Consider the following 27,515-nt stretch of genomic DNA (forward strand, 5'->3'; position numbering starts at 1 on the left):
CTTAAAAGATAAATTTTAATATACAGAATAAAATCCAAGATTTTGTTTTCCACCTTACCCAAAATTTGTGGCCATGAATACTTCTGAATCTGACCAGGAAAGTTTATATTTTGGTCCAATACATTATTACACAAGTAGTATGATCAAGTCCGGCTTGATTATTATAAATCATAGAAGTTAACAGAATTTACTTTCAAAATTGGTTATTCTTATAGATAAAATTTCTAATTTTTTTCTTAGCTAAGAGTTTACTCAACTTTAGCCTCAGAACCGGATTCAAAATAAGGTATCTTCTTTGACAACTGGTCATCATTTTAGGCTTAATCTAGGCAAATTATTTAATACTTTATTGAAGATCATACAAAAACTCCACAATAAATAATGAAAAGAGTATGCAAAATCATTAGCCTCTGTTTGCAATACAGAAAATACATGTCAGTTCTGGACCAAAATAATTCCATTGAAATACAAAAAGTGACAGGGAAGAATGGAAGGATTTGCAGTGACTGCTTCTGGTGGTTAGCCCCAACCAACCACCATCGGCTATTTTGGAAAGTGAGGGTGGGTTTTAATTTGCAGATAAAGAATGTTTTCGGTAGTTTAAAAAAATAGAAACTCTAAAAAAGCTTGTGAATCATATACAAAAGCAGCTGCTTGAGACCAAGGTTGAAAACCAGAAATTGTGTGTTAGCACCGCCAGCAAGCACAGGTTCTGTGACTCATAAGCCCTCCTCTCTTGCGCAGAATGCAGACTCGATGTTGTATACAGCATTTACAGGTAGAAAAATTGTCCTGGAATACAGGGTTCCTGCAGGGTAAAGTCCTAAGCCCTCAGAGGCACCAAGCGGTTACAAAGGCCAGGCAACCGTCCGGATCACAAGTTGCGACGATATAACAAATCCCGTGTTGCCTTATCAACTTTTTGTTGGTAGTCCTCCAATTTGTCAAGTATTTTCTGGGATAGCTGTAGGAGAAAAGAAGGGAATCATTACAGAACAGGTCAAGGACTACAAACAGACTGACGTTTTTAAGCACTTTGACTTCACCAACCGGACTCCCCCTAATAAAGACGTTCACCACTCTGCTTCATGTACTCCACATTCAGTACAGGAGTTTGCTCTGTGACTACTGATAAAATCGGACTTCTCTGTTAAATGCAGTTCCCCAAACCTGTTATCCTAACGAATCTTCTAAACACACAAATCACAACAGTATTTTTTAAATTTAAATTCAATTAGCCAACCTATAGTATACAACATGAGTTCCAGAGGTCAACCCATCTGTTGCCTGTAACACCCAGTGCTCATCACACCACATGCCCTCCTTAATGCCCATCCCCCAGTGACCCCATCCCCCCACCCCACACCAGTATTTTAATAAAAGCGTTACTAGCTCTCTTCTCAGAACCAGAGAGGCTACATCTGGCTTAACTAACCATTTTGTAAAGGGATTGGGCCAGCATGTTAAGGGCCACAAGTGGCTTCTGCTCTCCCCTCAATCCTTGAGAACCGAAGAGCAAGCTTGATGAGTAAGCGCTAGCACAAGGGTTTGTAAGACCCGCGTGTCTCATGAGAGGACTGACTTACAGCAAGGTTGTGACTGTTGGCACTGTTCTCGCCCAGAGCCTGGAGAAGCTGATCAATAGAAGAGTATGGGAGCCACACCATCGGAGCCGTTGCAGACAGTGGAAACTGAAAGGGAAAAGATCTACTATTTGAAGAAAATCTCAAAAGTGGACCATTTCTTCTGGGCAGTTTCACAAGTTTCAATAATATAAAATTCTTCACTTATTTTCTTTTATAGTAAGAAATTGCATGTACACACACACACACACACACAATTGTACCACTCTCACCCCCTCGCTTCTCTTTTCAACTGGGAAACTTGCCCTTTTTCTCAGTTGATTCAAATGTATTTTTATTTATTCATTTATTTATTTTTTCATATGTATTTTTAAATTCATGGCACCTCTTATCTCGAAGGAGCCCTAAGGCCTATTAAGGAAAAATGTGCTAAAAAAACCTCTAAGGTGTCAATGAATGAGACTATTTGCAGTCTGAAATTTAATTCAAATTATCTGGAAAAAAAAGTTTAATGGGTGAAAACAACTCCCTTTATTGAGTGACTGTTTGCTAACTCCCTGAGAAATCTTGGTTCTCTAAAATTATAGACTGTCTGAAATTAATTGCTTAAAATTGTAACTGTAGGATGAAACATCTTAATCCTGTCTGGAGGACCTAAAACATCTTCATATAGAGAAACATTCTGAATTTTTAACTCAAATAGAAAACTTCAGATAAGGGTTTTTGGATGTAACATTTCACATCCGTCTTAATTTTGTAGTTTACTAGGAAACAAGACCGCATCTACTTTGTAGTTGAGACCAATTTTGACCCCTTTACATATAGGCCTGTTTTGCAACAAATCTATTGAAATATTGCTTTGTTTAAATTTCATGCAGCAGCCAGACCGTGCAGGGCTGAGACGACTGCACTAGGAATAAAGATTTATTCTTTTTTTTTTTTTTTTGAAGATGTTCTTTATTTATTTGACAGAGATACAAACAGCCAGCGAGAGAGGGAACACAAGCAGGGGGAGTGGGAGAAGAAGCAGGCTCATAGTGGAGGAGCCTGATGTGGGGCTCGATCCCATAACGCCGGGATCACGCCCTGAGCCAAAGGCAGACGCTTAACCGCTGTGCCACCCAGGCGCCCCTATTCTTAGTAAAATATAAGCATTATGAAGGAGGATGATATGACACAACTTACATTTTTGAAAGGTTTTCTGGTTGCTGTGATGAAGGGCCTTAATGGGACGCTAAAGTTAATTGTTTTTTTTTTTTTTAAAGATTTTATTTATTTATTTGACAGAGATAGAGACAGCCAGCGAGAGAGGGAACACAAGCAGGGGGAGTGGGAGAGGAAGAAGCAGGCTCACAGCGGAGGAGCCTGATGTGGGGCTCGATCCCATAACGCCGGGATCACGCCCTGAGCCGAAGGCAGACGCTTAACCGCTGTGCCACCCAGGCGCCCCAATTGTTAATCTAAGATAACTGACTTCTGAATATGAAGTGAGACAATAAATAAGACCTTGGACAGTGTTTCTCTTGCCATTCATAAAGGACACATAAATCCAGCTGGAAACTCAACAGGAAACACATTTGCCCTAAGGACAAATGATGGCTTTGAAAGAGAAAGCTCACCTTTCAAAGTTCTCAGTACTTTCCCGAGAGCTTAAGAGCTTGGCTTTGTAGTTAACTAGACCTAGATTTTAGACCTGGCTCTTCTTTTTACCATCTGGGTGAACTCTGGCAACTTACTTAACCTTTGAGCCTCTGCTTCTTCATGGGTTTAAAAAAAAGGGTTAAAATGATCTCTCAGAGGTGGCTGTAAGGATTAAATGAGAAAACACTTCCAGAGACTCAGCACAGTCTTTGGCACACAGAAAAGAACATTTTGTTTTTAATTACTTCACTCCTCCAAATACTAACTAAAGCTACATTCCTTTGATGGAGAAAAATGAAATGTATTTCCATTTTATAAACAGGAAACTGGAGACTCCTACAGTGCCAGTTCCTGACTGTGGAGAAAACGAGTCGTATAACTACAAAGAGTAAAGGTTAAATCCACTGTCATACAGTTGAATCTACTTTCACATCCTGACTTTATTAGGGTGATAATACAGAATTAAAAAGAAACATGCATACATGCCTACCTCAATTCCAAAGTACTGATGTCCTTTCCCCAATACAGCATCTACATATTCTGAAACCAAATCCACAGCTTCTTCTAAAAGGTCATAGTTTAAGTACAAACGGAGCAACTCAGCAGCATCAACCTTCTGTAAAAAGTCAGAGATTAAGAACCTATTTCCATCTTACCTGGGCAATGACCAAAGGATGCTGAGTGTCTAATTCCCTGGCATTTATACTTCTCAATATAAGTAAATGAGCATTTGGGTTTCCTTATTTTGGGATAAGGGCTGGATTCCTAAGAGCCCAGTCACTTCTGGGAACCTTGTGAGACTTTACCTTGTTAAGTGGCCTTCCTGCCCTGTTTTGTGATCTAAGACATGATTTATTTATTTATATATTTTTAAAGATTTTATTTATTTGTCAGAGAGAGAGAGAAAGAGCACAATCAGGGCAAGTGGCAGGCAGAGGGAGAAACAGACTCTCCGCTGAGCAAGGAGCCCGAAGTGGGACTCGATCCCAGGACCCCGGGATCATGACCTGAGCTGAAGGCAGACAATTAACCAACTGAGCCACCCAGGCATCCCAGACACATTTTATTTAATACTTTTCTACTTAAGTTTCCACAGTAGTAATAAAAGTCAACACACCTTCTCAGAAATGCTGAATACTAAAGAGCAATATATTCACATTAATTCTCAGAAATATAGGAATGACAAATGCAAAAGAAGTTAAAAGAATTCCCAACTTTAAATACCTCAGTTAAATTTAACTCAGGGTGAAACAAAAGTGACTACAATCTCAGTTTGGAAGGGCTCTACTAATTAGGTAATTATGCTTTCTATATTCTGATTTGATCACAGTCCTAACTTTTACCATCTTAACTGTCTTTTCTACTTTCTAACTTAAACAAACAAACAAAAAATAACGCCCCCCCCAAACAGATCAACTTTCCTGATTTTAAGCTTTACATTCTCTCTTTCCCTATTCCACCCAATGTATTTCAGATATAGTTTTCAAACTTAAGCATGCATTGTATCAAATTAGAAGCTTGTTAAAATATAGATCCTAGATCCAGGTTAATTTGATTGTGTAAGTGTGGAATGGGGCTCAGGAATCCATATTTGAAGAAGCCCACTACCCAAATAATTCTGATGCAGGCAGTCCAAAAACCCAATTTTGACAAAAACTTAAACCATGTTGTAGTTTTGAAAAGGACTCTACTCCTGTGAATTTTTTGAGTAACAAACAGTAAATACTGTGTCACGCATATAGCATTGTTCTAAATATATACTCACTGTTCAGTGAGCAAACAGGTATCCTGCAGAACTTAAATTCTAAACACACAGTACTTCATATGGAATTAAAGTTAAGCTGTTCTTAGTGTTTTTAACTAAACTTGAGAAGCTGCCCAAAGCATATGTCAATATATTTCCACAAATTATCACCTTTTCTTTTTAATCATCTCATGAAGTTTATTCATAATGGTAAAGATCAGCTTCTTACTCTATACAAGTTAAGATACCACTTACCTTGTAACTGTTTATAAGCCAATTAGGCAGAGGCACTCCGTGAGACAAGAGCTTGTTGATTACACAGTGGTGATATAAGTTATTCTGGACTTGGTACCTTTCCAGGTAAGTTGATAACAGTCGCCATGCTTCATCTGTAGCACTTGAAAAAAGCAGAAAGGACTAATGAGCTCTAGATTCTTAACAGATATTTATAGCACCATTCAAAGCATGTATTTACAAGGAAAAAATTCTTTAGAAACTTACAACTAAACTGATAATATAACTAAATGGCAACTAATATTATCAGGGTCAACGTGGTTTAGGAGTAGTACTAAAAACCAAATGACATGGATTCTATTTTCTTCCACTAACTACATCTTTACTTGACTACACAATTCGACTAACTTCTTTGTTCCAGATCTCTGAAACAAGGAAATCGGCTCAGATCACTGTTTCCAAACCCAATCAAGCGTTATAATCACGTAGAAGTTCTGATTTGGAAGATGAGGGTGGTATATCTATATTTTAGTAGTGATACTGGTGTGCTAATTTAGGGACTGAAAACTAACGTCAGAGCACTTCCAAATTGTAAAATGTTCCAATTCTAAAGCGCTGAGCTGTACAATAGAAACTGTAAATGCGATTCAAGGGAGGGAAGTTTCCTGAGGGTCAGGTCAGGGTTAGAGAAGGATTCTAAAGAAGCTGAAGTGCATTCAGTAGACACTAACTGGGTGCGTGAGGGAAGTGTTTGGAGGGTAAGTCCTTTTGGGGCGGATGAGCACCAGGGCTGTACCTAGACTCCTTAGTGGTGATGACGGATGAGAGCTGATTGGCTGCGAGCCAGGACCAGGCTTCTGCTTGCGCCGCCTCGCCTCCTAACTGCAACTTGATGCATCTGCAATGAAAACGGTTCCACACACGGTAAACTGATTTGCTGAAAAGAACCACATTATTTTGTTACTAAAACCAGAGATGAGATGATAACTTTAGCTCTAGGCTGCCGCTGAATTCACTACTGGGTGTTGGCTCTTTCCTTTCCTCACAGCCACACAACGGAATGAGCCACAAGACCATCGGTAAGTGTTAAATCATTTACATACAAGGGAAACATTCTGAAAGTTTTAATATTTAGGTACAAGGCATTATTAAAAATGGCTGTCCTAAAGGACTGAAGAGAACACATGCCTTTTCTAAAACAGACACGACTATTTAGGCCACATATCCTACTGTCCTGTGGAAATGTGGGCCTAGGGATGCCAAAGTTTTTGATTTCACAAGAGAAGCTATAAATCAAGATTTAAAAAAAAATCATAATTAACTAAAAGAAATTTAAAAAAAGTCCCTGTGGTGGACTAGAAAAAACACCTCTTTAAAGCACAACTGGCTATGACCACTGGTTCACACCAGGCAGCAGTACGATATTTCTGCATTAGAAAATGAAGACTACGGAAAGACAATTTCATACATACTTGAAAGCAAGTCCCTCGAAGACTGGCGTTAAGGGGAGCTTAAAAGTCTGACAGAGTGATATGGCAGTGTCAAAAAGGCCAGCCTGAACCAAGAGAGACACCATCTCTTCTGCTGAAGAACTTCCTGTGGAAACGGGAAAGTTAGTGGCAACCATGGTGTCTGCCAGTGACCCAAAGCCGCCTCTGGTGAGGAGTCTGAGTAACAGTGAGCGGTGCTTGGCCTGTCTGGCACATTGGTCTAGCACACCGCGTTGCCTGGCTGGCCCCGAAGCCTGCTGTTGGTGCCCCCGGATGGCCGCGTTCCTACCTGCAACCGCAACTGCCGCTGGGTCGTGCTGAGCCAGAGTGAGGCGAATGCGGGCCAAGGAACACTCTTTCTCCAGGTCGCCCAGTTCCAGAATTTCAATCTGCCGATTGGCTAGAAGCCAAAGAAAAATATTTTTGATTCTCAAAGTACAAAGGAAGTGCCTATCATTAGTGCCTATTAACTCAGCCTGTCAATTTCCACTAAACATTAAGTAATTCAGCGTCAATTCCAAGGGCACTGGAGATAAAACGGGGGTGGGGCCCTCCATAAAAGCAAACTTGATAAAGCAACAGCCCTGCTTCCAGCATGTAGCTCAGTCAAATCAAACCACTGGAATAACGACAGCTGCAGCTGAGGAGACGCTTACAATGTATTTTACACAGAATTTCGTTTAACTCTTATAACTCTGAGATTCTGTTACTAGATCAGAAAGAAAGGAACATGCCCACGGTGAGAGAGGCAGAATTAAAACCAGGCGTCCAACTCTAGAGCCTGGGCTCTTTAAGGAGGAATATCATGTCTCCATGGTAATATCCAAGGACCCTGATAAAACAAGTTTGATACTAAGCTGATTTAAATACTGCAAGCAACAAACACTCTTTTTAAAGCATTTTCATTTCTCATACATCCATACAAAGTTTTCAAAGAGAAACCAGACAACTTTTAGCTGATTAAAATATTGAAGATAAGCTAAAAGAAACTTCACAATATTTTTACATTGCTATACATATTACAACTACTATATAAAAACACACATTTAATACAGATCATACTATAACACAACAACATAATTACTGTCTAAGCAAAGAATCCACAGGAGACCCCCAACTCACTTGGAGCAGCTGTGCATTCTCCATCGTGATTCCTCTTAGGGGATGCTCCAGGACGATCATACTGAGAAGACAAAACAAGTGATTAAAAGTTAATGAAAAGTTGAAAAGTTAGTACAGTTGACCCTTGAACAAATTGAGGGTTAGGAGCGCCAATGCCCTGCACAGTTGAAAATCTGCATATAACTTCTGACTCCTCCAAAAACTTAATAGCCTGCTGTTGACTAGAAGCCTTACCAAGAACATAAACTTTCATTAACGTATACTTTTATGTTATCTGTATTATATGCTGTATTCTCACAATAAAGGGAGCTAGAAAAGAACATGTTATTCAAAAAATCATAAGGAAGAGTACTAGATTTACATTTTTTAAAAGATCCCTTAAAAATTTATTTATTTATTTAGAGAGAGAACGTGCCGAGTGGGGGGAGGGCCAGTGGGAAAGGGAGACAGAGAATCTCAAACCGACTCCGTGCTGAGCCCAACGAGGGGGTCAATCCCAACAACCTGAGACCATGACCTGAGCTAAAATCAAGAGTCCAGTACCTAAATGACTGAGCCACCCAGGCACCCCTACATTATTGCATTTATTGAAAACAACCGTGTATAAGTGGACCTGCGCAGTTCAAACTCGTGTTGCTTAGGGGTCAACGGTGCCTTATTTTGATATCACTAACTGTGATCCAGAGCTTTCATGCTTAAGTTCTTTCCACATAAATTATGTTTATTTCAACTAGCATGGCTCTTCTTACAAAGGTACTGTAACTATCAGACAAAGAATGGAGTTGTTTGCCAAGTTGGCCCACTTAGCTCTAACATGTTACTGGGTCTAAGGATGTGCACTTAACCTCCATATAAACCACTTGACGTCCGTGGTTCCAGAGTTACATTCTCCACCCCAGACCCTGGGAAACAGCCTAGTACATGCAGGAATGATATACAACATGAGTAACTGCACATATATGACCTCATCAGCATTTTTTAAAAAGTGCACATCCTTTAAAACAGTAACTGTAGATTGAATTAACAAAAATAAATGAAATAAAAGCAGCAACCATTCACTGAGCACTTTTTGCAGGTCAGGCACTGTCACTGTTCTAAGCAATCTGCATGAATTGCCTCATTTAATACCCAAACAATCCAATAAGGTGGACATTATCATCATACAAGAGGATAACTGGGCAGCAAAATACTAAGTAGTTTGCTTGAAGTTAGGTCTAACTCAAAACCATACCGCAGTACTTCTTCCTACAATAGTTCTAAACTTGAGAACTAAAGGGGTGGTAATATGTAACAATGGAATTGCTGCAAAAATAGATGAAGTTCACAAATATCCCAGTAGAAATTTTAAACAAAACTAAGTAAAGTGAGATGATAGTTTCAAAAGGACCAAACCAAGTTAAGTTAAATGATCCCCAAACTCCAAGGTGGAAAGCTTCCATACCACTGCACCAGATGCTGGGTGTACAATCCATGCATATTCTGGACGAATGAGTCGTAAACAGTTAACAGCAGCCAAATAACAGTTGCCTTGTTTCTCAAGTCCCCGCAGAGTTCGAACCTCTCTGCCAAGACGCATTCCATACTCAAACATCACCGTACCAGCTAGGAGGCAATAATAAATTAAACATCAGAACTTCAAAAATGTGTTTTAGAGGGGCACCTGGCTGGCTCAGTCAGAACAGCATGACTTTTAATCTTGGGGTTGTAAGTTTGAGCCCCATGTGGGGTGTAGAGATTATGTAAAAAAAAATTTTTTTTTAGAAAAACGTGTTTTAGAGAATTTGTTATACTTATCAAATATTAAAACTTAAAACAAAACTGAGTTTAACTTAAACCCGCAAAAAATCATGTGTTGGTGAGGACGTGGAAAATCCGGAACCGCTGTACAGCGCTGGTGGGAATGTAACTTGGTGTAGCTGCTATGGAAAACAGCACGGCAGTTCCTCAAAAAATTGAAAATGGGATTACGTTGTGATCCAGCAATTTCACTTCTGGGCATATAGCCTGAAAACTGAAAGCAGAGTCTTGAGGAGATATTTGTGTACCCTTGTTCACAGCAGCCATTACTCATAATAGCCAAGATGGAGGCAATCGAAGTGTCCACTGATGGATAAACAAAATGTGACATATACATATAATAGAGGAAGGAAGTTCTGACACATGCTATAACATGGATGAATCTTGAAGATATTAGGCTAAGTGAAATAAGCTAGTCACAAAAAGACAAATACTATATGATTCCAGTAGCCAAATTCATAGAGACAGAAAGTAGAATAGATGGTTGCCAGGGGCTGCAGGAGGCAGAAATGAAGCTGTTTAATGAGTATAGTGTTTCCATTTTGCAAGATGAAAAGTTCTGGACATTGGCTACACAGTAATGTGAATATACATAACACCACTGAATACTAAAAATTGGTTGAGTTAGTAAAGTTTATGTTATGTGTATTTTACTACAATTAAGAAAAAAAAAGAAAAAATCTGTAAATGTTACTTCTGACATTCATTCATTTTAAAAGTGATCTCTACATCCAACATGGGGCTTGAACTCATGATCCTGAGATCAAGAGTCGCAAGCTCTATTGACTGAGCCAGTCGGGTGTCCCTACTTCTAACTTTCAGATACTACATTTCCAGATAGTACAGAAGACTAGTTTAGAGTGCTAGTTTCAGCCCCATTTTTACCTAATTTCACCCAGTGAGACCAAGAAATGTCTGGACGCTCTGCTCAAGAATGGATTACTTTTATAATACTTTAGTCACATAGGCTGAATGAGAAATTGAAAAACACCTTGTTCTGAGGCAGTGTGAGACTCCAGAAACCAAAAAGCACTAACATTTCTTTTAGCTTTCAAATGAAACTATTTTTCATTCCAACAGTTTTAAAATTTATATAATTTTATTTAAAATGAAATTGACTGACTTTCCCCCGCCAACAAATGTTTCTGAGTGCCTGCCATATTAAGACTGTTTTTTTTAGAAGAACAAGTCTTGCTCCAGAAAGATCTGAACATTAATTCAGCTAAAGTGGTTTGTTTTTTTTTAAGGTTATTTATTTATTTGAGAGAGAGAAAGCGAGAGAGCACAAGCAGGGGCAGAGGGAGAGAGAGAGAGAGGGAGAAGCAGACTCTCCACTGAGCGGGGAGCCCGATGTGAGGCTCGATCCCAGGACCCAGAGATTGCGACCTGAGCTGTAGGCAGGCACTTTAACCAACTGAACCACCCAGGTGTTCCCAGCTAAAGAGGTCTTAACCAGGTTGATGTAATGGATGTTGTTATTGTAAAAGCAAACAGTGAGAGATCTTTAATCCTCTACATGTCCCTGTCTGTATGGGTCAAGAATATAAGGAATATGCAAACATGTTTCACCATTCGGAAAATTAGAGCATGCTTATGAATTACTTCTATCTATTCTTTCCAATGAAAATCAGCAAGAAACCTTACAAAGGGATGCCTGAGTGGCTCAGTTGGTTGAACATCTGCATTCGGCTTGGGTCATGATCCCAGGGTCCTGGGATCAAGCCCCCATTGGGCTCCCTGCTTCGTGGGGAGTCTGCTTCTCCCTCTTCCTGCCCCTCGCCCTGCTTATGCTCTCTCTCTCATATAAATAAAATCTTAAAAAAAAAAAAAAAAAAAGAAACCTTATGAAAAGTTCTCTGAGTGAAAATGGTAAAAAAAAATATTACCATTTCCAGAGGAGAACCACAATGGTTATCTTGTAAAATGTGATCTTAAAATAGACATGTAATCCCTTTGCGTTTTAACTGTTCTTTTTTTTTCTGTCTCAAAGATTTTACTTTTTTTTCTTTTTAATCTTTTCGAGTATAGCTGACACACAATGCCACATTAATTCCAGATGTACAACACAGCGATTCAACTTCTCTATATGGTATGCTATGCTTACCAACCACCGTTTTAGCTGTTCTGATAAAGACTTCATTAGTCATCATACAAATCCAAACTAAGATACATTCTACAAAAACGACTGGCCTGTACTCTTCAAAAATATCAACAACATCAAGGCAAAATAAGGCTAAAAGAAGTGCTCCAGATTAAAGGAGACTAAAGAGACATGACAAATGTGTGATTCTAGATCAGGGGGTAGGGATGATATGGGAGGAACGTGCTATTAAAAAAATCACGATAGCATTATATTTACATTTAATTCATGAAATTAGTTGTATTTCCTTAATCTGATAATTGTATTGAGGTTATCTAAGAAAATGTCCTTAGCTGATACATCGTAAGTATTTATACATTGAAACGTGATGTCTACCACTTACTCTCAAAAGAATCAGCAAAAATAAGAAAAGGCCAAGAGCAAGCTGGCAGAACTCAAAACCAGCCACAAGAATTCAAGACGCCTCTAGTAAAAAAGTTTCTTTTAAAATCAGACAGAAGACATAGATAGAATGACATCTCACTGGAAATGATTCAAGAATGTTCTAGAGTGGGATAAGTGCTTGTCTTTAAGGCTAGCGAGTAATCTTCAAAAAGGGTGAAGCTAATCTTGTAATTAAACATAATTTCCCAAAATGCTTGTAGAGAACACTCATTCAATGGTGAAAATAAGGTAAAAATTACATAAGTCAAACAGTATTTTCATAAAACATAATCAAACTGTTAAGTTTGCCCCTAACAAAGACTGTTGGCTTCAACTGCTCACCCTTTCGGTAATTGTGGCGAAAGACGTGAAAGGCATAGAGGAGCTCATAGTAATTGTGAGTCATAAGGTCCACAGCTCGCGCACGTGATTCAATTATTGCCACAACCTAACGAAGGGGAAGCAATCAGATACGAAGGTTAGTAGCGAGCATGACGACCACCGCAGTTGTGTCCAGTCATCAGTGGACAAAATTACCTCGTTATGCAGATTCACATAGGGAAACTCTACAAGATCCTGTAGCTGCGAGCGTTCACAAAGAACTACCACCAGCTGCCGCAGACAATCTAACTGCCTAGGAGAGAGAAAAGCGACATGAGGGCAAACTCTCAGTGCATTAAACAGGGTTGGTAAATTGCCTTCTCTAAAAAAGACTGGGATTGACTACCTGCTGGAATCAGGAATTTGGGTTAAGGCTTCATATGCTTGGCTATTGTGACCCAAATCCAAATGATGTTTGAAAATGCATGTCCTTAAGGTAGCCTAAATGTCAAATACGGTGGGGGGAGAACAACAGCAATTAAATCGCACATCCATGACAAGTCTAAAGGGAAATACCTAGACTATAGCTAGTTCTCACCTGACTTTTCCAGTCACCACCTGCTTCAGTTAATACTGACGAAGCCAACTGAATCACCAGCTCAGGCAAACCAACAACATCTAGTAGACGCAAAACCTGAGGAGAAAAAGAGGGAGTTTCCATTAAAATTAATATGGTAGTGCACGGCAAATTGAAACAGGAATTAAATCAATCAGAAAGATAACGAGTTAAGTTGAAGATGAAATCAAAGATGTTGACTACAAGACAGGATTATTTGGTTAATATTTGACTTTCCTTTAGGGGCGCCTGGCTGGCTCAGTCGGAAGAGCATGCGACTCTTGATCTCGGGGTCGTGAGTTCGAGCCCCACGTTGGGTGTAGAGATTACTTAAAATAAATAAATGGAATAAAAAAAAAAAAAGACTTTCCTTTAGATTCTACTGTCAAGTAACAGGCTTACTGTAAAATTTCCTATTGGTCTTTTTGTTCACGGCTCTATGTTCAATGTTAGTACACAGTGGGTTCTTAGTAACTATTTGTTGAAGGAACACATGCAATTTCACTACTAAATTTTCCTAGTAACTGTTTAGGTCGCAGATGAATTTAAAGCCCAGAAAATAAATTGCCACCGTAGCCTTATAAAACCCTAAAGAGAATGTTTGACATAATCCATTTCTAAGATAAGATAGAACAGTGCTCTTCAAACTTTGTCCACCCTGTTAACAATGTCTGTGCACACATGTGCACAAGTATTTACTTACATACACACAGCTCTCTAATATATAGGTTTAACACACTCAACACATAAATTTATAGAAGAAATAAAGATAAAAATAGTTTTGATTATTTTTATTAGTAATTATTCTTTTATTAACAGTATAAAACATATTTTGGATGATTAGTTTTTATTTTATACTTTTTCTTGAAATGTAACATATATTTAGAAATGTACATAAATCCTAGGTACACAGCTGACTGAATGTTCACAAAGTAAAAATATCCATGTAACAAGCACCAAAAATAAGAATTATAATATAGTGGTATTCCAAAGCTCCCAGATGACTCCTTCCAGGCACTTCTGACTTTTACTGGTTCTGTTTTTAATTTCATGGGAACAAAATCTTATGGTATGTATTTTTTTGTGTGTCTGCCTTACTTTGCTTAACATGTTTATAAGACTGACCTATTATTATACGCAATTCCTTTCATTGCTGCGGTATTCCATTCAAAGAATATACCATAATTTATTGATCCATTCTGTCAACGGACATTTGGGTTTCTAGTGTATGAATTTTAAGAATATGCTGCTTGGATCATAATTGCATGTCTCTTTTTTGGTAACTATGTACATGTTTCTGGATATATTTAGAATTGGAATAACTGGGTCATAGGGTATGTCAATGACTGCAGCTAGCAGATACCAACAGCTTTTCAAAGAGTAACCAATTTATACTCCACTACCAGTGATTAGGATGCTTAATGCTCTGATAATTTTCACAGTTTCATATTATCTTGAGTTGACATCTTAATTCAAGGTACGCTTACTTAGATTGTAAAATAGCATTCCTGAGAAGTTCAACTGTTATCAGCTGATTCTTGTCAGATCTGATTATAGACTATCACTGTTTCTACCTTGCAATATGGCTGATGAAGAGCCTGTATCAAAGGGAGAAGTGTCAGCTCTAATTTGTCCTCATTTGCTTGTACTTTCTTAATCTGACTTCTTTGTAGGAATTTTTAGAAATTGTGAAGGTGATTTTTATTAAAATGAATCACTATCATGTATAAATCAATTTAACCAGGCAAACATAATCTACTGAAATCAAATGGAGTAGTGCAAGGGCGCCTGGGCGGCGCAGTCGTTAAGCGTCTGCCTTTGGCTCAGGGCGTGATCCCAGCGTTCTGGGATAGAGCCCCACATCAGGCTCCTCCGCTAAGAGCCTGCTTCTTTCTCTCCCACTCCCCCTGCTTGTGTTCCCTCTCTTGCTGGCTGTCTCTCTCTGTCAAATAAATAAATAAAATCTTAAAAAAAAAAAAAAAAAGTGGAGTAGTGCAGGTGCTCCTCTGAACCCCCGCCCCAGCTGTGACACCTTCCCTCTTCCTTCCAACGCCTACCTTGAGACTAAATGACAAGTGACCACCTGGTAAAGGACCAAATAAGAGCACCAGGGTTGATCCTTATATTAAACATTAGTACATCTTAATTTATTTCTTTTGTGAGAGTTCTGGTATTTTCTTCCCAGGGCCCACTTTGGAGTCCACTGGAGCAGTGGTTTTTCATGTTTTTTGAACCAGTAAGTTTCTTCTGATGAAAGCTATGGAGCTTCTCCACAGAAAAAATACAAGCAACATTTTGCATACAATCTCAGGGGATTTACCAATTCCTTAAATCTAGCCAGGCTCAGATTAAAAATCCTTAGAATTCAGGGTGCCTGACTGGCTCAGTCAGTGGAGTGTTCAACTCTTGATCTTGGGGTTGTGAGTCTGAGCCCCACAATGGGTGTGGAGATTACTTAAAAACAAACAAACAAACAAACTGGGGCACCTGGGTGGCTCAGTCAGTTAAATGACCAAGTCTTGATTTCAGTTCAGGTCATGATCTCAGGGTTGTAAGGTTGAGCCCCTTGGTGGGCTCCAGGCTGAGCACAGAGCCTGCTTAAGATTTTCTTGCTCTCCCTACCCCGCTCACGCTCTCTCAAATAAATAAATAAAACTGGTATGATGGGAATTTCACTTAAGTTAAAAACATTTACCAATTTCATTAAAATATGTTTCTTTAATTTCCCCAGGCAAATTCATTTCTCTTCTCTTGGAATTTCAGGGAACGATTACATTTTTATATTATTTTTCTCCTCAAATACCAAAGCAATGATTTCAGATACATTTTTACACAGGGTGGTGTAAGAAGTACCAAACCACACCATAATATACCTTATCGTAATACTGCATCTTGGGGGTGGACACAATCTCCCCATCCTCTGAGCGAATCAAACGATCCAAGAATTCCTCTTTGCCCACTTCAGATGCTGCATGGCGGAAGCAATCCAGAGCCTGGAGAAATAAAAGAATACAAAATAACTTATAATGGACTGTTCGAATTCTAGGTGCTTAAAAGTCGGGGTTGGGGGGGTGGGAGTTCAGGTGCTGAAGGAAAGCCAAAAAAAGAAAAACTAAGACTGTTGACTAGATTTACAATTTTTGCCATTCTAAATTCTGACACATTATTTAATATTTTTCTTTAACTTATCTCACTTTTTAACTTAGACGCTATTAAAAAGTAAACTTCAATAAGAAAATTGATGGATAAATATACAGTAGCATAGTAACATGTTAGCATTTGTAGAATTTGAGTGGTAAGTATATGATTGTTTATTTTAAGTCCTTAAACTTTCCTGCATGTTTGAAAATTTACCTAAATAGGATGTCAGGGAACAAATTAGAAAGGTAAACTTCCATTATGGGGGGAGAAAGCAGCATAAAATTTAAAAAAATACGTAATAAAAACAGTGTAATTGAGTAATAAATTTGATTTACAAAATTCACCCCAAAAAACACCTACACAGGGGCAAAAGGATTTTAATGTTTTCCCATATTCTAACTAATTTGCAAAGCACATGAAAACTGAAGAATCCCCACACGGCTCTTGCTGGCACTAATCATCTTTGTCCTTATCTAGAGGATTCCATGCCTCCCATTCCCCCTAACCTAGTCAGGAGACTAAGTGTCCTCTTTACACTGAAGCTGGTTCTTCATTCGACTGCAATTTACCTTCTGTCCCTCTCCTGTAACCAGGTAACACCGTCCCAGCATAAATCGACAGGAACCAACATTGACTTGACACCAGGGACGCAGCAGTTGAATATAATCCTTAAAGGCATAAAAGGTGCTTTCTGATTAGAAAATAAATATAAGGAGATAACCATTCCCAAATTCTTCAAAGAGGGAAAGAAGATAGTAGTCAGTTAACATAAAAGGTGTATTTCCTGAAATCATCTGGAAATTAAAATCTAACCCTGCTCATCTATTCTTGCATTAGGTTAGACACTTTCAAGAAAGCAAACAGGACTCCAATAACACCAACATACATACATTTTTCCAACTTAGCGATTTTCCAACTTTTGGTATTTACTGGTTTAATGACTAGATTCCTATAAAAGATTTATATGAAGACAATGGTATATTTGTTTTGGTATAAAGAGAACCTAACAGGATTAAAAAAGCAAAACAAGATACTCTAGGAAAAAAACTTTGGGAATGACATGTCAAGAGAGAAATAAAGAAAATGTCTCTGGGGTATGTTTTGGTGCAATCAAGTTTAAATTATTGTGGTTCTTATCAGCAGCCAATTAAGATGCAGGTAACATTTACAAAGAAAAAAATTCCAGAAATCCCATTCTTTACAAGAAATGATTAAACCTGAAATATTCAACAGTACTCACCTGCAATTGTACATACTGACAATTTCCCATCAAACATTCCAGAAAGAGACAACCGGGATTGCTAGGCCATCTAGTCACTGGATAAGGAGATTTTTATTTTTTTTATTTTTTTACGTTTTTGGCAAACTTAAATATATATACATATTGGGCATCAAATTCCATGCAATGACTTAATTTTTAAAAAAGAAGGTAAAGGAGAAGGTGGCAGAGCACGTGTTCTTATATTAGACAAATACGGTTTAAAGGATATATACTAGAAGCCTAGTCACCTCGCTCAGAACTCAGTTAACTGTGGGCTAAACCACCCCTGGGCGATCACTTCCGATTCTGGAATACTTCATGTACTGCTGGTGCCAGTGGACACCCATCATCTACCACAGTTTCCGACATACAGAGCCACTCAATAAATACTTAATGAACTTATGTTTTAAAAGAGATCTAGGTATTAAATATTTGTGTACCAATAAAATCTGGCTAAGTCCTGAGGAAAATAAAATAAAAATTGGGATATCTAAAAGTAAATATTATCATTTCTTGTTGGGGGAATAAGCACTCAATCTCATTAAATATCTTCATTATATAGGGAGAATGAGAGCCTTAGGCTATTTAGACAGAAAACACCTTTTAACTGGATTTTTTAAAAAAAGATTTATTTATTTATTTGAGAGAGACTGGGAGAGAGTGCGCGTGTACGAGTTAGTTGGAGGAGGAGCAGAGAGAGAGAGAGATGAGAGAATCCTCAAGCAGACTCCCTGATGAATGTAGAGCCAGACCCAGGGCTTGATCCCGGGACCCAGAATCATGACCTGAGCTGAAGTCAAGAGTTGTCCACTTAGCTAACTGACTGAGCCACCCAGGAGCCCCTAACTGGCCTTTAAATAAAAGGATACAAAAGCTGCAATAAATAATTTGTAGTTGCAGTAATCATCTCGGGCCAATTCAACCCAGTTTGGCTCAGAGGTGCCTTTGGTTGAGAGAAGAGATGAGATATGATATGTTTTCTTGCAACTTCTTGGAAGAATAATTCCACAATTGTCTGAGGGCTAGATACTTAAAAAAAAAAGTTATGACAATCATCAACTTGTGATATTAGTGCCAATTTTCAATTAAGATAGTCTACTAATTCATTTTATGCCAGTAATAAATAACATTATTTCAAAATATAAAATGCATCATGGGTGTAATCAAAGGCGATATAAATAAAAGCAGTTTGTAAAGTGTGAAGTACTATACAAACACAATAAAAAGTCACTTAAAGCAACAGTGCGTTCACTTCTTTTTCTTCTCACTGATCTCACTACACCTAAGCATCTTCCTTAGGGAGCATTTATACTAAATACGGTCTCAAGATTCCAAGTTGTATACCAAAATAATACCAAACACATTCTCCAGAATGGCTCTCAAGTATGAGAGACAATGCCTTTTAAATATTTATTAAGACAAGTTAAAAAAGCTACCATGAACTTAATAAATTTTAAAATTAATTTTGTTGAATTAATCACCAGAGCATCAATATACAATAGAAAAGCAGCAATACATACATACATATATATATACGTTTATATATGCAACACCCTCAGTTTATGCATGATTTGCGCTTCCCGGGGTTCAGTAGACTCCCTGTCGCAGCCTTCCAGCCACAGCTCGCTTACAGATCTCCCAAAGTGAAAGCAGATCCCACCCAATCACTCCGTGGCAGAGGTGGCAAAGGACCACTTTAATGAATATGCAATAAAAGCCAAATTTAAAATCAAATGCATATAGTCTAATCCTTACCAAACTTATTTGCCATTACAGCACCAGAGTCAGTCAGTTCCAGCACTGACAAGTGTTGGAGATTGGACTCCCTGTAAGAACAGAGAAAAAGACAGCAGTTCTTCTACACAAACATTACTATAAGTTCTCCTCCCAACAACACTTTCAATTTAATTAGTAAGTTGCTCATAAAAGCTCTATTGAAAGCCCATTACCAAACAGGACAGTTTATCTTACTGAAAATGTAATTCTTGTAAGTAACGGACTCTCCTTTTTCTTTTGGTTACAAAGCAGCTCAGCCTACCTTTCATACCTAGTCTTTGTGTGTGGTCTAACTTGCCCTGTGACCTCATCTAACTCTTGGGCCTTCAGCAGGATTTATCTTCACGTTAAACACACACACATATGTAATAATGGTACATCTGAAACTCATGTAACATTGTGTGTCAACTACACTTCAATTTTAGAAAAAGCATAAAAAATGGGTGGTTAGTGAAAAACTACCTCTCTCAACAGCTTCTAAGAAAAGACAAATTTTAGAAATTATATATATTTTCCCCACTTCAGAATAAGCTTTTTTTCTTTTCAAAAAACCACATATACAATAACATATCTAGTATTTTGATTCTTTTTATACATTGCCTTTAGCCTTTGGAACTTGAAGCACCTAAACGCTCTCTGAATCTTATCGGCAAATCACGGAACTGCATTACGTTCACAAGTTTTTAAAGACAATGAAAAAGTAAACTCACAATTTATTTTAAAAATAAATTAGAATAAAACTCACAGTGCGTCAACTGGAACGTCAGTTGCCAAGCACTGACTTCCCCACTTAATGAGGTAATAAGATAAGAGCAGAGGAGTTGTTCGGTGTAGTAGGTCTTGCTGGTCTTGAATGAGCTGACCAGCTCCCAAGATCACCTATAATGATGGGTGGGTGGGTGAGACCATACACAGCGATTAGTGATGATAACTCTTAAGGCTTGGGTGGAGGTAAAATAAATAACAAACACAGTTACAATGGGCATACAAAAAAGCAACATATGTACATAAAGGCGACACACCTATTAAATTTTAGGGTAGCAAAAATATCTACCCAAAGATTTAACAGTACAAAAATACTGATGGTGAAAGAGAAAACAACGAAAGTAACTTTCATTGAATCTGTGGGCTCAGAATTCAAGAACAGGAACGGGGAAATCTAAGCCCTTCCTTATGTTACTAGTCTGGATAAAAATAGTTATGAACATTAGAGGAAAATTTGGCAATACCACCAAAAGCCTTAAAAATGTGCATAGCCTGTGACCAATCAATTCTTGTTCTGAGAATTTATCTCAGAGATACAGTGAGGTGTACAGATATTTATAGGTATGAGGAAAAAACTGGCAACAACGTGGGTGACCACAAATGGGACTGGTTGAACAAAACTGTGCTAGGTTAACTATTAAAAATAATTTTGTAGAATACTTTATGACATGTGAAAATACTGATGAGGTGTGTAAGGCAGAATAAAAACAGATTACAAAAATACCACATAGTGTACCTTAATTCTAGAAATAAAACAAACAAAACGTTTGCAGGGAAAAAAGGGTGTACATCAAAATGTTATCCCAGTTGTCACTGGGTTGATTACAGATGAATTTTAACTTTGTTTACAGAGGCTTACATATAAAGGTTCTATAATGAACATCTATTACTTAAAAAAATGGTTATAATTAACAAACAAAAAGCCCCACAAAAACCCCTGAAGAAATGGAAGACTCTGCAAAGACTGAAAAGAACTCAGTAAGGGCTGCCCTAAGTACCAGCCTCTCAGGAAAGGCTCCTGTGTCTCCCGGGTGGTCCTAAACAAATCATCTTCCTAAATGTCCCCCTTATTTTTACCTGAAATTCTACCATTATCAACGTATTTGAGTTAATAAATTCTGATTTAAAAAATATGAATAGCTCTGGGAACCCCAAAGGCCTTGTAGTTTTTTATACATTAACATGAGTTAGTGAACCAGACTGCTCCCTTGTCAGGCTCGGATGAGATGACCTACAGACAAGTGGGGCTTCAGCCTCAGGGCAGAAAGGCAATCTCCAAACATGGAACATTTAGTAGCGGGGAAGACAAGGATTACTGGACAAGAGTCTGGTGGACTAAGAAGACTAGGATGGAAAAAGAAGCACAGAATGGAGTTGGGAGGATCCCCAGGTGGCACAGTTGGTTGAGTGTCTGACTCTTGGGTTTCAGCTCAGGTTGTGATCCCAGGGTCATGAGATGGAGCCCCGAGTTGGGCTCCACACTGGGCATGGAGCCTGCTTGAGATTCTCTCTCTCCCTCCCGCCCCCAACCTGTGTGCACGCTATTTCTCTCAAATAAATAAATACAACTTAAAAGAAATGTGCTTAGGCTTTTGTACTGCAGAAATAGAGTTCTTTTTCTTCTTCTTCCTTTCTCCTCCACAGTAAATGGTACCTTGCTATCACGTGCAAAGCAGTTACTAACAATACTAAATTTTCGGAGAGCCATGCTTGGAAATTTCCCCACTGCTATAAATACAAAGAATAATTGTAAAATAATCCACTTCATGTTATGTTCTTCTTTTTTTAAGCTTAGTTATTTATTTTTAAAAAACTAGGCTCCACGCCCAGTGTGAAGCCCAACACAGGGCTTGAACTCACAACCCTGAGGTTAAGACCTGAGCTGAGCTCGAGTCTGACACTTAACCAACTGAGCCACCCAGGTGCCCCTATTTATTTTTAAATAATCTCTATATCCAACATGGGACCTGAACTCAAGAGTCGCATGCTCTTCTGACTCAGCCAGCAGGTGCCCCATGTCATATATGTTCTTTTTTTTTTTTTTAAAGATTTTTATTAATTGATTAATTAGATTTTATTTATTTATTTGACAGAGAGAGAGCACCCACAGAAGTAGGGGGAGAGGCAGGCAGATGGAGAGGAGAAGCAGGCTCCCTGCCAACTAGGGAGCCTGACATGGGGCCAGATCCCAGTATCTTGGCATCATGATCTGAACCGAAGGCAGATGCTTAACCAACTGAGCCACTCAGGCGTCCCTGACATGTACATTCTTATTCTGCAATTTTAGACACTCACTACAGGTCAAATGCAGGTGACAGAGCAGTGAACAAAGACAAAAGTCTGCACTCATAGAGCCGACATTCTGCTCTGCGAGTAGATTTTACGAGTTTCTCTCAAGCAGTACTTACGGCATCTCCCAGCCTCATTAACAGCTGCTGTAGTATCAAAAGGTCCCGGCAGATGAGGAAGCGAGTACTGGCAATTTTACACACACCTCTACACACAATACATGCTGCTGTGTTGCTACCATACAGCTGGGAAAGATTCAGTCGAATATTCAAAGGCTGAGCTATAATTAAGAGGGAAAAAAACGGAAAGAAAGTTAAAAGGAGTTAAACCGTTTTCTCTAGATCGAAGAGACACGTTTGTTGTCATTCACCTGGATTGAACCCTTTTTCCATTTCCACTTCTGTCTCATAATCCATTTCCCGCACAAGTAGCCCGATGGCCTGGATTGGGTTCTTGATCTCTTGCAGCTTACTGCAAATATCCTCCATCACATTTTCTCTAGAAGGACAATCAGAAAACTATCACTACTGAGAATATGTAACACAGACTCTATAAATCCCATAAGCTAAATGCTCCATGAAACAGGAAGACGAGCTACACAATAAAGGAGGGGAGATAATCACTCCGGCATATAAGATACTTGTACTTCGTAGAACAAATTTTTCCTCATTCCTTCAGAAATGATAGATAAAATGCATGTGAGAAAATACTTTTATGTTTTAGAATTTATAGCTCAGTTAGTACTTAATAGACCGTAATTTATGAGTCTGCTTCCAGATCTGAATTCATGTGTTAGATTTTCTGTTTAAAAGTGGAGACACCTATTGAGAATTACAGCAACTCATTTTATCTTCAAACCACTACTTTGCATGGACTTGAATGTACATTAAAAACTTGATGCTGGCACTAAATTTGCTAAATTTCTATTAGGAAATGCACTTTACCCTAAATTCTCCTTACACATCAATAGTGATCAAATCTTCCAGAATCTGTTCTGCAGCCTTTTCTGGAGACTGTAGGTTGTAACAGCTCATTTCCATCACTGCTGACATATCCATAGTTACTGACTCTCCAATCAGCCGAAGGCATTTTATAAGACACATGACATCCCGAGCAACATCCACATCTATGATTAAGACAAAGTTAACATTCATGACTCAAGCCAATGAAGAGCTACTGATTAATATTACACTAAAATAAAATATAAATAATTAAATGCCAAGGATCTATCTGAGGTCTTGGAGATGCTTAGGCCTCTTCGGTATTCCTTTTTTTTTTTTTTTTTTTAAGATTTTATGTATTTATTTGACAGAGATAGAGACAGCCAGCGAGAGAGGGAACACAAGCAGGGGGAGTGGGAGAGGAAGAAGCAGGCTCCTAGCGGAGGAGCCTGATGTGGGGCTCGATCCCATAACGCCGGGATCACGCCCTGAGCCGAAGGCAGGCGCTTAACTGCTGTGCCACCCAGGCGCCCCTCGGTATTCCTTACAATATCTATATTGTGGTAAATTGACCAGGCAAGGTCATAGTGGCAATCAAAGTATTTTTGCATCCGCTTGAAACAAAGCATAGGGTTCATGTAGGAAGGGGCTTAAATATGGACACAGTAATTACTATTACCATCAGATATAGCTGCCTCATCCTCTGCCAAAAGGTTCTCATCAGGCAGGAGATACAAATGATCCACTAAGGAGGAAGGCACAAGGAAAGACAGGTACCCCTGGAAATACAAATCTTCCAATTACACTTTTTTCAATGAATGCTTACAGGTATAAAAAAATTGAGACCTGAATCTTATCACAAGGAAACAGCAGACATATCCAAGCCAAGAGACACTCTATAAAACAACAGGTAGTCTTAAAAAAAAAGTCAATGTCATGAAAGACAAAGAAAGGCTGACAAAAGCTCAAGATTAAGCTAAATAAACATGACAACCAAATATATCCAAGATCTTAGATTGGATCCTAAATCAGATGAAAAATTATGGGCACAACCGGTAAAATCAGAATGTAACAGTACAATATCATATCAATAACAAATTACCTGATTTTTAAATTGTGCTGTGGTTATGTAAGAATACACTGCTCTTAGGATACATAGTAAATTTTTAAGAATAAAGGGTATAATGTCTATGACTAACTCTCAACTGGATTAAGAAGAAAAATATATATGCATGAAAGACAGGAAAGCAAATGGAAGTTAACAAACGAATCTGGGTGAAGGGTATACAAAAGTTCTTTGCGCTACTCTCGTAACTCTTTGAAGTTTGAAATCCCTTTAGTATATAATAAGGTAAATAAAGTAAAATGCAAGAAAATTATAAATAATGCAGAAGACTATCTAAATACAAATGAACCATAATTCTAAAAGAAAAAAAATACAAAGTTCTAAAAGCTAACTACAACATTTGATAGACTGATAGTCTGAAAGATCCACGGAACCTTCCAAAGGAGTTCTATATGCTTTAGCTTCCTTACTTTTTTCAGTAGGCACACCATGTTTGTGTGTGGATTCAAATGCAGGGCAAGAGGATGAGAGAGGGCTTCTTGGTACTGAAGACAACAGGCATAGAACTTGCACCAGAATTCCTGTTGTAAATTTCGAAACTCCTCCTGGGAAAATTCATATTCTGTTACACTTCCTTGGAGCTGGCAAAGAACAAAAAGGGGGGAAAAAAAGAGAGAGAGAGAAACTCTTAATACCATTTGGGATCTTTCTTCCTCAAAACGTAACTGTCTAATATCATCTTACTAAATGAATATCCCTTACGCATTATATGTCATAGACTATATATATCTCTAATTTTCAAATTAAAAGGTTTAAACATTCATACTTCCTACTAACAAGGTCCAGTGAACAATTTGAACAACTCCTCAGCACCAATCTAGCCTGTATAAAGAAATTATCACTCTTTCTCCACCCAAACCTTACCTCACTTTCAACAGCTAAAGTGACTTCTTTCTTCAGTTCACTCCAGGAAAGATCTAAATTCCTCTCAGTTCCTCTACAGAAAATCTAAAATTAAAAGAGACATTTTAGAGTATTATATGCTACCCAAAACTGAATGAAAGACACATCAATTTAGAAGGCACCGAGCCAATACACAGCTATACAATAGAAACTGAACATGGCTGAAGTACCCATCTACGTCTAACACTGTGAATAATTCTGGTATATGAAATCATAGCAAGTTTGAAATCATTTCTTTCTTTTTTTCTTTGAAATAATTTCTACAGACCAGAACAAACTACAGAAATCCATGAATCTGTCAGAATTATAACAGGGTACAGTTGGATTACAAAAAATACACAAAAAAACAAACCCTGAAAGGCTATTGCTCAGCCAGAAGGAAGATACAAAATGATGCGAAATACACATACCCAAACTGGCACGAAAGCAACCCACAGTAGTCTTGCGGCTGGTCACTCTACTAGGAATGACTCTCCTAAAGGAGAGCACTTAATAAATGCCTTAGTGATTATTTAATATTTCAGTGTGCAAGAGCTATCATAAGGCATACACGTTTAATTGTTAACAAGGAAGAAGGCTGATAGGATGAAAAGAAAAAACACCTTAGGAGACAGTGACCATGTCACCCCGAAGCTTTAGCAGAGAGAAAACAGAAAACATGCAATAGCCAGATTTTTAAGAATGTATGTAAAAGAAAAGTCAAGGGTCTAGAAATGGTATCACCTGAAAGAAAGTTAAGGAACTGGGTGTATATAATCTGGAGAAAGACAATAGGGAAAGACTCCTAAAATATTCGACCAGTTGCTTTCTAAAAGAGAGACATGCTCTATGAAGTCCCAAAAGAGAGAACCTGCCAAAAGGACATGGACTAAAATTGATCCAATACTGGGAAGTGCTTTTATTTTTTATTTTATTTTTACTTTTTTTTTTTACAGAGATAGCGAGAGAGAGAGAGAGAGAGAGAGAGAGAGAGCGCGCATGAGTAGGGAGGACAGAGAGAAGCAGGCTTCCTGCTCAGCAGGGAACCCCAGGTGGGCTCCATCCCAGGACCCTGGGATTGTGACCAGAGCCGAAAGCAGATGCTTAACCAACTGAGCCACCCAGGCGCCCCAGAAAGAGCTTTTAAATGACATAGCTTGGGAACAATAACTCACACAAGAGCCAGTGAGAAACTGATCACTGGAGGCAGAGACAACTAGAAGCTGAATAGCTGTTAGAAAAGCCTCAGAAGGTGTTTCTTTGTGTGGAAGGTCAGGTGAGGAGATTCTGAGGGACCTTTCAATTCTACGAGTGATTATTCTATTTTTAATCCATTAAGTTAATGGCAATTTAAGGAAGCCGAAGTGACTTTAAAGAATCCTTTTGTAAAGCATTAAATATCCCTTAAGCCATGTGACTTTGAAGATTAGATTTGAGGTTTTTTTTTTTTTTTTAATCTGAACTAAGTCAGACCTTTGTTGTATTAACAGAAGGGTAAAATAGAGTACCATCAAAACTAACCAAGAAAACATTTTAAGTTTCTTTCAAGTACTGAGATTACATGCAGTATAGTATGGTATCTTTTCACAACAGTGTAGGCACGAATTTCTCTTTTTACTACTGGCATGGTTCATTAGTCATTGGGGAAGTACCCACAGCTCTACCTCCCTGTTGGGAGTCTTACTTAATGGAAAAAACATTAAAAAAAAAAAATCACACTAATAAGCACATGTATCTACAACTGCAAAAATATGTTTGGTGTTTAGTATATATAAAACAAAAATTAATAATAATTATTAATTATACAATGATAGTTACAAAGTAAGAGATAGTCTTAAATACTAAATCTTTTCTTGCTGACCTGTAAAGCTTTACATAAAGCTGCATTTATGAATCGTCCAGGTGTAAACAGATTCTGCAAATACATCTCCTGTTGAAGAGTAAAACAAAAATTAATGTCATTCTAAATAGATAAAATTTGGAAAAATTTGAAGGAAGAATTCATCACATTAGCACCAACACTTGAGTTTCTATTATATGAATATGGCCTTTCTATATTTGAGCTACACCAAGTACTAGAGCAGTTCTAACTTTTCACACTGAGAAGACTGCAGTGTCTGAGTCAACTAGGCGTACTGTAAAGAAATCAGTGTGTTCCTCATGGAGTACTTCATAGCGTTCCACTGGAAAACGCAGCTTGTCAAATGCCAACCTTAAGTGGAAAAGGCGAACACAGTTTATTGGTGATACACACTGGGAAGA

The 27,515-nt window shown here is 38.2% G+C and overlaps 1 protein-coding gene across 1 annotated transcript; it reads right to left on the bottom strand.

The window, feature by feature from the left end:
* On the bottom strand, nucleotides 1-27,515 carry NUP160 (nucleoporin 160). Its single transcript, XM_008701082.2, has 26 exons — nucleotides 27,115-27,515; nucleotides 25,236-25,319; nucleotides 24,782-24,952; nucleotides 23,925-24,024; nucleotides 23,265-23,430; nucleotides 22,675-22,802; nucleotides 22,424-22,584; nucleotides 19,996-20,129; nucleotides 19,230-19,300; nucleotides 18,344-18,503; nucleotides 17,454-17,523; nucleotides 16,783-16,881; nucleotides 15,946-16,065; nucleotides 13,055-13,150; nucleotides 12,863-12,957; nucleotides 12,673-12,769; nucleotides 12,478-12,583; nucleotides 9,256-9,416; nucleotides 7,815-7,875; nucleotides 6,982-7,092; nucleotides 6,675-6,798; nucleotides 5,999-6,100; nucleotides 5,224-5,365; nucleotides 3,715-3,840; nucleotides 1,587-1,691; nucleotides 1-964 (listed from the first exon to the last, which is right to left on the bottom strand). Exons 1-26 carry the CDS (start codon nucleotides 27,178-27,180, stop codon nucleotides 875-877), a joined length of 2,946 nt encoding a protein of 981 aa, XP_008699304.2. The 5' UTR covers nucleotides 27,181-27,515; the 3' UTR covers nucleotides 1-874.

Source organism: Ursus maritimus, unplaced genomic scaffold (genome assembly GCF_017311325.1).
Source record: "Ursus maritimus isolate PB19 unplaced genomic scaffold, ASM1731132v1 scaffold_23, whole genome shotgun sequence".
Classification (NCBI taxonomy): domain Eukaryota; kingdom Metazoa; phylum Chordata; class Mammalia; order Carnivora; family Ursidae; genus Ursus; species Ursus maritimus.